The 12,696-nt window shown below is 39.6% G+C and overlaps 1 protein-coding gene across 3 annotated transcripts in view; it reads left to right on the plus strand.

The window, feature by feature from the left end:
- The window catches only part of Tbc1d32 (TBC1 domain family member 32), a 228,459-nt gene that overhangs the window by 95,133 nt on the left and 120,630 nt on the right, over window positions 1-12,696 (plus strand). For all 3 annotated transcript variants that reach the window (XM_052751314.1, XM_052751315.1, XM_052751316.1), the window contains exon 21: window positions 6,467-6,583. In XM_052751314.1, the coding sequence (XP_052607274.1) occupies window positions 6,467-6,583 (117 nt within the window). The remainder of the gene's footprint in view (window positions 1-6,466; window positions 6,584-12,696) is intronic.

A 12,696-nucleotide genomic window follows, 5' to 3' on the forward strand; every position in this document is an offset into this window, starting at 1 on the left:
ACCACACTGTGGCTTGTGACAGAACTACTTAAAACAAAGATAATGCCACATTTTGGAAGGAGCTGTAGAAAGTCAATATTGTATGTAGCATACAGTAGAACAGTTTGCTAGCACCATGTCTTAGTTAGGCCTTCCATTGCTGTGAAGAGACACCATGACCACAGCAACTGTTGTTACAAAGGAAAACATTTGGCTGTGGATCTCTGCATCTGCTTCCATCAGTTACTGGAGAAAGACACTATGATGATAGTTAGGGTACTCACTGATCTGATTCCTGGGGTAAGCCAGTTCAGGTACCCTCTCCATTATTGATCCACAGCGAAACACCAGGCCGAGCTCCAGGAGTCCAGTCAAAGAGAGAGTAGAGGGATTCCATGAGCAAGTGCATCAGGATCATGATGGGGAAACCTACAGAGACAACAAAACCAAACTAGTGGGAACTCATGAAATTTAGAACAACACCTGTGGAGCCTCCACGGGACTGGACTAGAACCTCTGCATAAGTGAGACAGTTGTGTAGCTTGATCTGCTTAAGGGGCCCCTGGCAGTAAGATCAGGATCCATGCCTGGTGCATGAGCAGGCTTTTTGGAGCCCACTACCTATGGTGGGACACTTCACACAGTCTTGAGACAGGGGGAGGGACTTGGACCTGCCTCAACTGAATGTACCAGGCTCTGCTGACTCCCCATGGGAGGCCTTACCTTCTTGTAGGAGGGAATGAGGGTAGTTTGGGGGGGGGGGAAGTTGGAGGGGTAGGAAGAGAGAAGAGGGGGATCTGTGATTGGTATGTAAAATGAATAAAAATATTTCTTAATAAAAAATAAAATTTAAAAAAGAAAGTAAAACAATAACAACAACAAAAAACAAAGGAAAACATTTAATTGGGGCTGGCTTACAGTTTCAGAATTTTAGACCATTATCATCATGGTGGGACATGGCGGCATGAAGGCAGACATGGTGCTGGAAAAGGAGCTGAAAGTTCTACATTTTGATCCACAGCAGCAGAAGGAGTGTGCCATGCTGGGTATAGCTTGAGCATAGGAGACCTCAAAGCCTGCCTCCACAGTGACACACTTTTTCCAACAAAGCCACACCTCCTAATAGTGCCACTCCCTGTGGGTCAAGCATTCAAATCATGAGTCTATGGGGGCCATACCTATTCAAACCACCACACACCTCATTAGAGGTAGTGGAGGCCAGAAGGCAATGTAACATTTTATTGTGCTGAGAGGAAAAGATAAAAAGATAGAATCAATGCACAGTTCTGCATCCAGCAGAATAGTCTTCAGCAATGAAAGTGAAGAGACTTTTGGCTAATGGCAGAGGAAACTGCTGCCATCACTCTTGCCTATCATGTATGCTAAAGGAAGGTGTCTAGGTGGAAGTTTGGATTTTCCAGAGAGGAGGAGGGCATTGCAGATAGGTGAGTCTACAGAGGTAGAAATGTGGCTCCCTCCTTGTGAAAGTTGGACACGTTATTATATGACTCTCCACGTTTACAGAGTCCTTCATGTATGACATAAATTATTGTAAGTTGTAAATCTGTATGAACTATTTCTAATGCAGGTTCAAGGTTATTGGAATTTTATTCAAGTTATTTGACTTTGAATTGCGAGTATCAGTATAAACAGGTTGAATTTTTCTCCTGAAACATTGTATATTTTCCTAACTTATATATTAAAATATACAACAAATGATAATTCATAGAATTAAACAACTTTAGCACCCAGGTTGAGAGCTCAGTTATTCCACAAGGGTTCTTTTCACTTTTGAATCTATTTTAAATTACAGTTAGAATATAATTACAGTCTCAACATATAGCAAATCCATTAAACCTTGTGTTTGAATTCCAGTCCCTTTCTTGTGTCTCTCAACTCTCTCTCTCTCCAGCTGTGCCTATGGTAGACAGTAGTCCTCAGGCTGCTATTTAAATACGTAATAAATAAAAATCTTCCTCCCAAGGCTCAGGGACTGTTTCAGAAGACCAGACAGAAAGATCTAAGAGCCCCAGAGGTCAGGTAGAACCTGAGAGAAAGCATCATCCAGGTGTGACGGGATCAGTGTACCCGTGAACTCACAATAGCTGTGGTTGCCTGCTCAATACTAAGCCAGTGAACGTTCAAGCGGGGAGGAGGGAGAGGCTCATGAGCCCCCACCCTGGGAGGAGCTCTTGACAGTGGCTGGCTTTGGGGGAAGGGAGCATCACTTTCCGAAAGTGTGGCCTCGGCTAGGTTGAGCCTTCTCCAGTGGGTGATGCCACAGCTATGAATATATGGGCTGCACAAAAGGGACTCAGTAAGTTAAATAGGAAGGACATGAACATGGGAGGAGGAGGGGAAGTTGTGGAGTTGCTGACCTGGGAAGAGTTAGGGGGGAGGAGTGGTTCGTGAGTGTGATTAAAATACATTGTATGCATGTAAGAAAATTCTCAAAGAACAAAATGTTGATAGTAATCTTAGTTGTAGTAGTCATATCTTCAGGGTTCAGAAGCACAGGTGCTTATTGGTGTTCTCCAGTATCGAGCAGCTCAGATTACATCACACTTCCAGGAAGTCCTGTTGACCAACATTTCCTTAAGAAACCACGGAAAAACAGTGCAGAGAGATACAGCCTATAACGTTAAAAGCTGGCTCAGTGGTTCAGAGCCCTTCCTGCTCTTCCAGAGGTTCGGGATTTGGTTCCTAGTACCCACATGGGTGGTTCATAACTGTCTATAACTCCAGTTCCGGGTAATCTGATGCCCTCTTTTGACCTCCAAGCACACTAGGCACACATACGGTATACATACATGCAAGCCAGCAAATAAATAATATAAATAAACCTTAAAAAATTTTAAAGGGTAAACATTGAGAAACGAAATGCACAACTCTTTTAGGTGACTATAGATTGATTCTTAGCCCCTATGTCAGGCAGCTTACAACCACTTACAACTTCAGCTTTGGGGAATCCAGTTTTTTCTGGTTTTTGTGGGTACCTGCACATACATGGCATGTACTAACACAGACACAGACACATGCAGAGAAATTTTTAAAAGTATCTTAAAACAGAGAGAGGAAAAAAAAAAAAACAAGAGTAAGTATTTAGAAAGCAGTTTGATAGTATATCCGCTTAGCAAAATAATCATGGTAGGTTCTTCCTTAAGATCTGTGACTTCCCAGCCACAGGTTTCTGGCCAGGCTTGCAGTACCAGGCATGAGTCTTCTTCTGCGGAGTGGACCTTAAATCCATTCCAAAAACAACTGGCTATCCCCATGTTTTCTTGGCAGTGGGGAGTGAGCCCAGGGTGTTGTGCGAGCTAAGCATGTTCTCTACCATGGGTTAACACTTCCACACTTGAGATTACCTTCCCGAGTCACCTTCTGATTTGTTCCTAAGAATTTTGATAAAAGAGGACTAACTCTGTCTCCCGAAACTTCAAACTCAAAATTAGTTTCATACTTCCTAATACTGTCTACCACCCAAATTATTTTCCAAATTCTTTCTTTCTTTCTAAAGTATAAAGGATGATTTGTAGTAATTTTCTGAAAGCAATGTCCCCTTTTTCCTAGAGTTGGGGATGGATCTTATTAACATAGCACATCTCTGCATTCTTTCAGGCCGGCTCTCTCTGAGCCACAACCCCCTATCCCCTCATTGTGCCTTGTAGTAGAATCCTCTGCTCTATCTCCAGAGCACAGCACCACCAGGCCATTTACAGTACTGAATGGAATGACCTCACAGTGTGTTTCCTGTCCTGTAGGCCAGAGACTGTTGCTTCATTCATAATTTAATTGGCATCTGCCACAACTACTATAGGCAGCTGGCATTAAAATATTTTGAGTGTGTAGTCATTATGAACCTGTAAGTTTTCATTCATAAGAAGTTTGTTACTTTAATTCTAAGCTTGAAATGCCAGTTTTAGAATTTATTAACCACTAGACCTTCTCATTTCATTAGCATTATTACATAAAACCTTGTTGTTCCTAAACACTGATGAGTAGATAGATGTTTTGTGCTGTTTCAATTTTAGAATTGTGTCTGATGCCACAAACACATTTAATGTACTTTTGTGGGAACTGATGATTGCATTGAAAATACTTTCAGTTCCACCAATGCTTAATACATCACAGTTTTATAATATGCTAAGTGCCTTTGAAAATGCCTAGTGCATGAGAAATGGGTTTGTTTGTTCTTGTGGTAATCTACTGAAATCTTCTCAAGTCTCTTTAAAATTATATGCAGGTTATTTGTTTTCAAATACAATCATTGGATTGTTTTCATCTGAAGCTCTACTTAATTTGCTTAGATTAGCATATCAGCAATTATTCTAACTATCTACCAACAGAATTATTTTATTTCTTAGAAGCGAGATTCTATAAACATGAGTGGAGCTATTCTGTATAAATAGTAAGAAACCCTCAATATGTTACGATATGACTCATAAACAATCTATTTCTTAACAAAGTGGATATTTATTCAATTTATAAATTGTACTTGTAATCCATTACTATAGAGAAAAGATTTATCTATTATTACATCTAAACATTACTGGATTAATATCATGAAATGTTTAAAGCATTTTACCTTTGATATATTCTCTGGATATTAAAATGAATTTTTAAAAGTTCTATTGAGATCTGAAAATCATCTTTCTACTTAGCACCTGCTTGGTTGGTGAATTTGTTTACGCAATTGTTGTGTTGGTGGCCACGAACCCTGTAGTTTCCTTGTAGTTCCTTTCATGGTAATTTAGAGACACACTTCTCTGACATGCTTTGCTTGATAACTAGTCTTCCCCCTCCTCTTTACTACACTCATCTAGAGTGATAGTATTCCTGCATAGTATTCTCTTAACTAAACATGCTCTGTACATTTAAACTAAACCTTTACACTTATTATTTGGTACTTTTACTGTTATGCTAATATATATTAGGTTTAAATCCTGGATTATGTTGTTAGAGTTGGTAAGAAAGTTCATCTTTGTTTTAAGAGGTTGTATCTGGTGGGGGAATATGGACACAGCTTAAACTTAATGCATGTTCAATTTTTATCCAGAAATAGAATTGCTACAAAGCACCATATGTTGTATATGTTCACCATATAGCCACTGTAATTTGTTAAGTATCACTCCATTGAGTATAAAAGAAGGAAATAGAAGTGGACTCTACTTTTCCTACTCACAAACAAGGACTGGACAGTGGCTATCTCTGTTAAATAGTATCTGACAGTCATGTTTTCATTTGCAGAAGAAACCTTAGCCAGAAAAAAAGAAAATGTAGTTTTGTTCTTGTACAAATGTGTTATTAGTCAAGGTCTTTATCACAACCTCAAGTTTTCTTATCTATTAATGAGAAATCAAATCAAGTAGTTTTATTTGTCTCAAATTTTTACTTTTCATTTAGTGAAATATCTGATTCATAAATTTTCAACTTACTGGATATTTAAAATATCAAACTGTTAAGCAGAACACAGTGCTTAGAAGTAACTGCAAATAATATATCAACTGGGAAGTGTGTGGAACCTCAGGAAGAAGATGGAGTTGACTAGAAAGAAAGGGACACACTTTTGTAGCGCAGTTGAGGGCAGGTGGGGCACGTTAATAGGACAAGAGAAGTCTGTGTAGGTGGCAGTCAATTGAAGGAGGCCACGTGACTTCATAGTGGAGAACGGTGAGAAATGAGGCTTTTGAGACACAGGAGAAGAGAGTGAAGTGCCCTGAAAGTCATCTAAAACATTTGGACTTCCTGCTGTCTAATGATGGCTGCTCATGGAATGCTTCTGAGCTAGGAGCTAAGAATGGAATTTGTGCGAGAAATAGATCCGAGTTGCTGTTAAGCTGGTGAAGCTAAAGAGTCACGGAGAGGCAGACCTGGCTCACAGGTGCTGTGGAGAGGTGAGCTTGGTGTGATCAGACAAGAGTCACGGAGAGGCGGACCTGGCTCACAGGTGCTGTGGAGAGGTGAACTTCATATGATCAGACCGGGACAAAGGAGCTGTCTTTAATAGGAAGGCCATGGCTTTTGAAAATTAGCTATGACGTCTAGGTTATTCTGATTTTCATTGAGTATGTTAAAAAACAGTCTTATGGACTAAGCTTGAGAATATATAGACCTTGTTATCTTGCCTTAGGGTGTTACTCTCTTGTATTTCCTTGGTTATAATAGTATAAGGAATGAGAAAGCAGGAGCTTTTTCGTTTTTTCATCAGAATCTAACTTTGGGAATTGCAAATCATTTTGAAATGTTTTCTAACTCTTACATGTGCTCCTTAACAGTTGTTATTTTAGCACTCTAAGCTCTTAGACTATTGCTATTTCTTATTATTTTTTTAACCTATTATGGGTAGATGTCTCACCCTGACAATAGATTTATTTAAAAAAATTAGCTCTCAGACATTCATGAGGCCTGCAATATTTACATGAATGACTCTTTCTGTGCAATATTAAAAATAAAATGAGCTATTTCAATGTCTCTTCCCCTCCCCTAGTCTTTCCTAGCGCTGGTGAACCTGCTGTCCTACCCTGCTGTGTATGAGCTAACAGGCAATCAAGAACTTCCCAATAAAGCCGAATATTCTCTCCGGGAAGTTCCAACATGTATTATTGTAAGTTGCTTTCTTTCAGTTGTTCTCTTTCCTCATTGCCTACTGATTGGGATTGGTAGCAGAAACATAATTTGACAATAATACACAAAATCCCCCATGCTCACTAAAATCTAAATTGATTCCTTATCCCTGGACTATCAACTTTTGAGGTATCTATGAATGGAAACTTTGGTCTAAGACATGCAACTGTTCCTTTACCTATCAGGATGCAAAGCTAACCCTCTATAACCAGGAAAGCAACTTCTGTATGAATGAATTCTAGATGATTCGATAGCTTATTAGCCACACTTAATGCTGCTCCCTCACTGACTAGGATAATTAAGAACAAATTATACCAATGAGTCCAACATATTTTCAACCTATGTTTTAATGAATTATGTAGTACATCCATGAGGACAGTGTATATATACTTATTTAATTCAAAACTTAATTTATACTCAGAATTGCTCATATTATTAGCTTGGTTTAACTAAAAGGGGATGTAGTTCATTATCTTAGAATGTTCATTATCTTAGAATTAAACATGAATGTATATAAAAGTGTACATGAACACATATACAAGGATTAGTAAAGAATTAATACTGAAATTCTATTTCTAAAAACTACTTTTTCCTTGTCATTTTATCTTACCTATTATTGGTTTTAAAATAATGGTTTTGTGCTTTCTGGATACTTTTCACCTTTGTTAATTCCAAACATTTGAGTTCTTAAAATTGTTTTCTATCATGGGAAAGTTTTGGTAACTACTGTGAAGTAAAATGAAAAGTTAGATATGTCTCTCATTAGACCTTTAAGAATCTAGGGTCTCTTATTATTTTCTTAAATTATTCCACTCCCATCTTCTTGTGCTCAGTTTTATCTCATTGCTTATGTACTTGTTAGTTTCTCATTCTGCTGTTTGACTGGTTTGTGACTTTGAATGGGTTTGATACTGATTTTCCTGTCTACCAAAAGAGGGCACTGTGCTAAGTGTAATGCAGATACTGAAGCACAAACACTATGTGATCCCACTAACGTGATGACTCTAGAATAGTCCCAGTCATTAGAATCAGAGAGTAAGGTATTGGTTGCCAGGGCTGAGGCAGGGCAAGAGGCAAAGAACCAAGTCCTAGTCACATGTACAGGGTTTTGGTTACACAGGTATTATTGAATAACATGAGGCTTATAATAACACTGTATTAGGTACTTGAAACTTCTTAGTAGAGCACATGTGTGCTAAATGTCTTTTGCAGACTCAAAAAGGTGAGAAGAAACTTGGAAGTTCATGGTTAGAAGTTATCAAAGCCAAACTCCCTTCTCAGGGATCTAGGCAGGACTCTGTCATTGACTTTTTTTCACTTAATTTATTTATCTATTTTTTTATATTTTGAGGATTTCATACATGATTACTTTTTTTGTTTTGTTTTGTTTTTTCAAGATAGGGTTTCTCTGTGTAACAGCCCTGGCTGTCCTGGAACTCACTCTGTAGACCAGGCTGGCCTCGAACTCAGAGATCTGCCTGCCTCTGTCTCCCAAGTGCTAGAATTAAAGACGTGCCATGATTACTATTTGCACATCATTTTCACCTTCCTCCTTCCTCAAACTCTTCCTATGTCCCCCACTCCTCTCAAATTCACACTTCTTTTTTTATTACTGTTACACACACACACGCACACACACACACACACACACACACACACACACACACACACACACACACCTCTTAATGAGTCCATTTAGTACTGCAGGAGCTGATGCAGAGGCCATGGACGGGTGCTGCTTACTAGCTCTCTCTTCACGGTTTACTCAGCCTCCTTTCTTATAGCATAAGCTATAGGACCACAAGCCCAGGGATGACACCACCCACAATGGGCTGGGCCCGCCCTCACCAATCTCTAATGAAGAAAATGCCCTACAGACTTGCTTACAGCCCCATCTTATGGAAGCATTTCCTTAATTGAGGTTCCCTCCTCTCAGATGACTTTAGCTAATGTCAAATTGACCTAAAACTATCCAGCTCAGTAACATCTTAGGGAGCTTTACCCTAGGGAAAACAGATTTTTCTCTCTCTCAGCGCTGTTGATTGCTTGTAGCTCTTCTCTTAGAAGTGGGACCTTGTAAAATTTCTCTCATCCACGTTGTTGTCTTGACTGGTGCTGTCATTGTTCAGGTTTCATTTAGACAACCATACTGTTGAAGTTTCATAGGTGTAGGTTCTCTATCAAGTCCAGAAGATACTGTCTTGCTACTGACATCCTGGCTCTCTGGCTATTCAATATTTTTGTCCCCTCTTCTGCCCACTTCCCTGAGCCCTAGGTATAGGGGTTGCATTGAATGTGTATCAGCCAGAGTTGTATACCCCGTGTTTACTCCTTCTCTGCATTGGGATCCATTATGGAACTCCGCAGTAGTCACCATTTGCTCAAAAAGAAGCTCCTTTGGTAAGAAGTGGGAGCTGTACCTCTCTCTGAGTAAAAGGACATGTATTTAGAACACAGTTAGAAATTGTAGTAGCTTCAGAAAGTAACAGTTTTAGGTTCTCCTAAAACTGTTCCCCAGGCACGAGGAGTGGGCTAGATTTGCAGTATCAGGCATAAACTGCCCCCGTTAAGCAGGCCTTAAATCCAATCAGACAGTTGTTGGTTACTCACAAGATACGAGTGCCACTGTTGCACATTAAGGACATTTTGCTAGGCCAGTCATTGCTGTGGCTCATAGACTTCACAGCTAATGAGAACTGGGGGCTCTTTTCTCCCTTGGCAGCTTGCATAGCACGTTCTGATACTATGCCTTCAGGGTGGAGACATCCAGATCAGTTGCAGCTCAGTGCCTCCCAGTCCTGTGTCCAGAGTATATCATGTCTTCAAGGTCTTAACCTTAAAATTCTGGGAGGCCGCTAAGGGCAGCTACAAAAGCCTGTATTGATCTGGGGATCTCTTGGACCACCTGACCAACAACCCAAAGGAAGGTTTACAGTGCTTGGCTCTAGGGTTTTTGTCACAGTCTATGGCTTTGGGGGAAACATTATCACCCTGTGTAGCGTAATTCTATTGAAATTATCTGTCTGTCTATCTATTATCTATTTATCTATCCTCCATCTGTCTAGCCATCTATATCTGTCATCTATCAATCTTCTATCTATCATCTATCTTTATCTATCTATCATCTGTCATCTATCTTTATCTATCTATTAATCACATAAAGTATCTTAGACATTTCATGTCTTTTGCTGCCTGACTTCAGTTCTTTACATGCCTAGCCGTCTTTACATGGCCACCATCTCTTGCTAGCTGAAATCTTCCTCTGTGGTTCTCTTCTCAGGGCATTTGTCTTGGAATATAAAGGTCCTTCTGGATGACATAAGATGATCAAGATTTTTAACTTAATTCCCTCTTCAAAGACCCTTTTTCAGACATTGAAGTTCTGGGGATTAGGACACAGACAAACTTTTAGGAGGTTGTCTCCTCACTGTATAGGAGAGTGGCCTTTTCCTCCAGTTCCCCACAATGAAATGTCCCAAGGAAGGACCTTGACTGGATTCATTTTCATCACAGGCCAACCAAGGAAACCCAGTCTTGGAAGGTACAGTTTTAGGGCCTTATTGACCCATTCCTTATCCTGTATCTGCTCATTTCCTAAAAGCAGGAAGATAGCATGAATATGGCCTCTGGACCACTTGAATAGATCGGGCCCTCAGATGTGTCTATTTTGTACCAGGCTGTTTCTCTCGGGCCACCAACCAGCTCCCAAGTCATGACACACAGACTTACTATTAGTTTTGAATGCTCACCCTTAGCTCTTTTAACTTAAATTAACCCGTTTCTCTTTATCTACCCTTTGCCTCGGGGGTTATTACCTTTCTCACTTCTGTGTATCTTACCTTCACTGCTTCTCTGTGTCTGCCTGGCTGGCGTCTGCCTGGCTTCTTGCCCCATGCATGTCCCTCCTTCTCTCCTCCTCCTCCTCCCATTCTCTTCCTTCTTCCTTTGAGCTTAGATTTCTCCTCCTATTCATTTATTTATTCTCTCTGCCTGGCAGCGCTGCCTTTCCTTTCTCCAGCTTAGCCATCGGACTTTCAGCTCTTTATTAGACCAATCAAGTGCCTTAGGCAGGCAAGATGAAACAGATGCAACATATCTTTTCATAATTAAACACACATCCTTACATTGTTAAACATACACAAATATAACACACCTTTAACAGTTGAAGTAATATTCTGCAGCATAAATAAATGTAACACATTTTTGCCTGGTTAAAATAATATTCTACAATACTACTGATACTGAATTCTTCTTTGTTTATCTAGCCCTGGTTTTAGGCTGACTGCTAGCTTACTGAACATATTCTCAACATGGACAATATCCTTTGAAATGGGATTTCTGCAGACTGTTTGCCAGTTCCAGGCCTTCCACTAGCTTGTTGCTAACTCAGTCTGATTTAAGAAGCTGATTCTTTCCCTGACAGGCTGTGGTGCTTAGAAACCAAAGCTCTCCATGAGGCAGGCTTCCCAGGAGCTCTGCTTTCTTCTCAGGGTGATGCTACATCAATGTAATCCTCTTTGAAGAAGAGATTATTTACTGTAACATTTGTTCTTTGAAAGGAGATTATTGTTGGTAGAATGTTTCAGTTTCTCCTCCCATCAGCTTGTTGGCAATACCATATCTTCCCATCATTTTATTCATCCTAATCTACTTCTTAGATTTGGAACCAGAACTTCAGATCTCCCAGGTGTCACCAACTGTCAGTATGCTTAGCTTTGTGTTCAGATAGCTGTGCAAATTTGTGCTAAGTGATGAAGACAGAGGTGAGGCATTTGTGGAGAATATGACTTTGCAGCTGGGTGGATGAATGTGTTGTATGTTCATTTTGTCACATGATGATTGGAACCCAGTGTCCAGCTAAGAACTAGACTGCAGACTACAGTGACAGAGCTTTAAAAAAATAACTCTTTTTATTCTCTATTGTTCATTAATATTTTCTGATGTAGACTTATGTATTAGTTATCCGCATTCCTACAAGATAGCAATAATCTTGTGAATGCGAATATATATGAGATAGGATATATATGATATAATTATGGTATATATGAGATAGTATACATACAGACATATATGATATAGGTTCTCATGTAGTCAAGATTGGCCATCAACTTGCTGTATACCCAAGGATGTCCTTGAACTTCTGATCCTCTTGGCTCCACCTCCTGAGTGCAGGGATTATAGGCATGAGCCACCATACCTTGTTTCTGTTGTGTTCAGAATCAAACCCAGGGCTGTGTGCATGCTAGGCAGACACTCTACCAACTGTGCTATATCCCTACCCAAGATATGCATTCTTAAGTCTTGAGCCTTAGATCTTGCTAGAATAAGCTTCCCCCGTCTGTTTTTATTGTGCTTGTAGTAGTATTTCTCAAATGTACTTTGAATTATTTATTACTTCTTCCTCTTATAATTTATTCCCTGACCTCTTATTCATGAGCTGGAACTGCTCCCTTGTCATCATTCATAAACATCAGTAAATGTTATTCCACTTTGTTCCCTTCCTAGACCTTTTTGCTCTATTGGCCACAGTTAGATGTTGTATTTAATCCATTGATGAAAGATTTGGAAAGACAGTTTTTAGATTTGTACTCAAGATATACACAAAAAACAGGGCTTTGCGTTTTGTTTTTAATTACTTCATTTATTTGTTCTTTGTTTTTGTTTTTGATTGAGACATAGTCTCACACTATAGACTGGTCTCAAACTCAAGGCAGCCCTTCTACCTTAACCTCTGGAGTCCTGGGATTATACAATATGGGCCATGACATTAGGCAAAAAGCGAGGCTTTCAAGAAAAACTTGTAGAGATGGCTGTATTGTCACAGAGAAAACCGTGTGGCAGACTAACGCTGTCTGTGCTTGAGACAGCTTGTTGCTTCTAGTTTTGAGGGATGGCTACATAATGGGAAATCTAAAGGAACTTTCAGAATATTAATGCTGGAATCTTACCTGTAGCCATACTGTCTTAATTGTTCTTAAGTAGGCCAATCTATCTATCAGTCTGCCCTTCTATCTATCAATCATGTATTTGTCAGTCATCTTTGTTTCCTAGATGATGATGATATTTTTCTAGGATTTTAAACCACTTAACTAC

Source organism: Peromyscus californicus, unplaced genomic scaffold (assembly GCF_007827085.1).
Source record: "Peromyscus californicus insignis strain IS unplaced genomic scaffold, ASM782708v3 Scaffold_22__1_contigs__length_63687245, whole genome shotgun sequence".
Taxonomy (NCBI): Eukaryota; Metazoa; Chordata; class Mammalia; order Rodentia; family Cricetidae; genus Peromyscus; species Peromyscus californicus.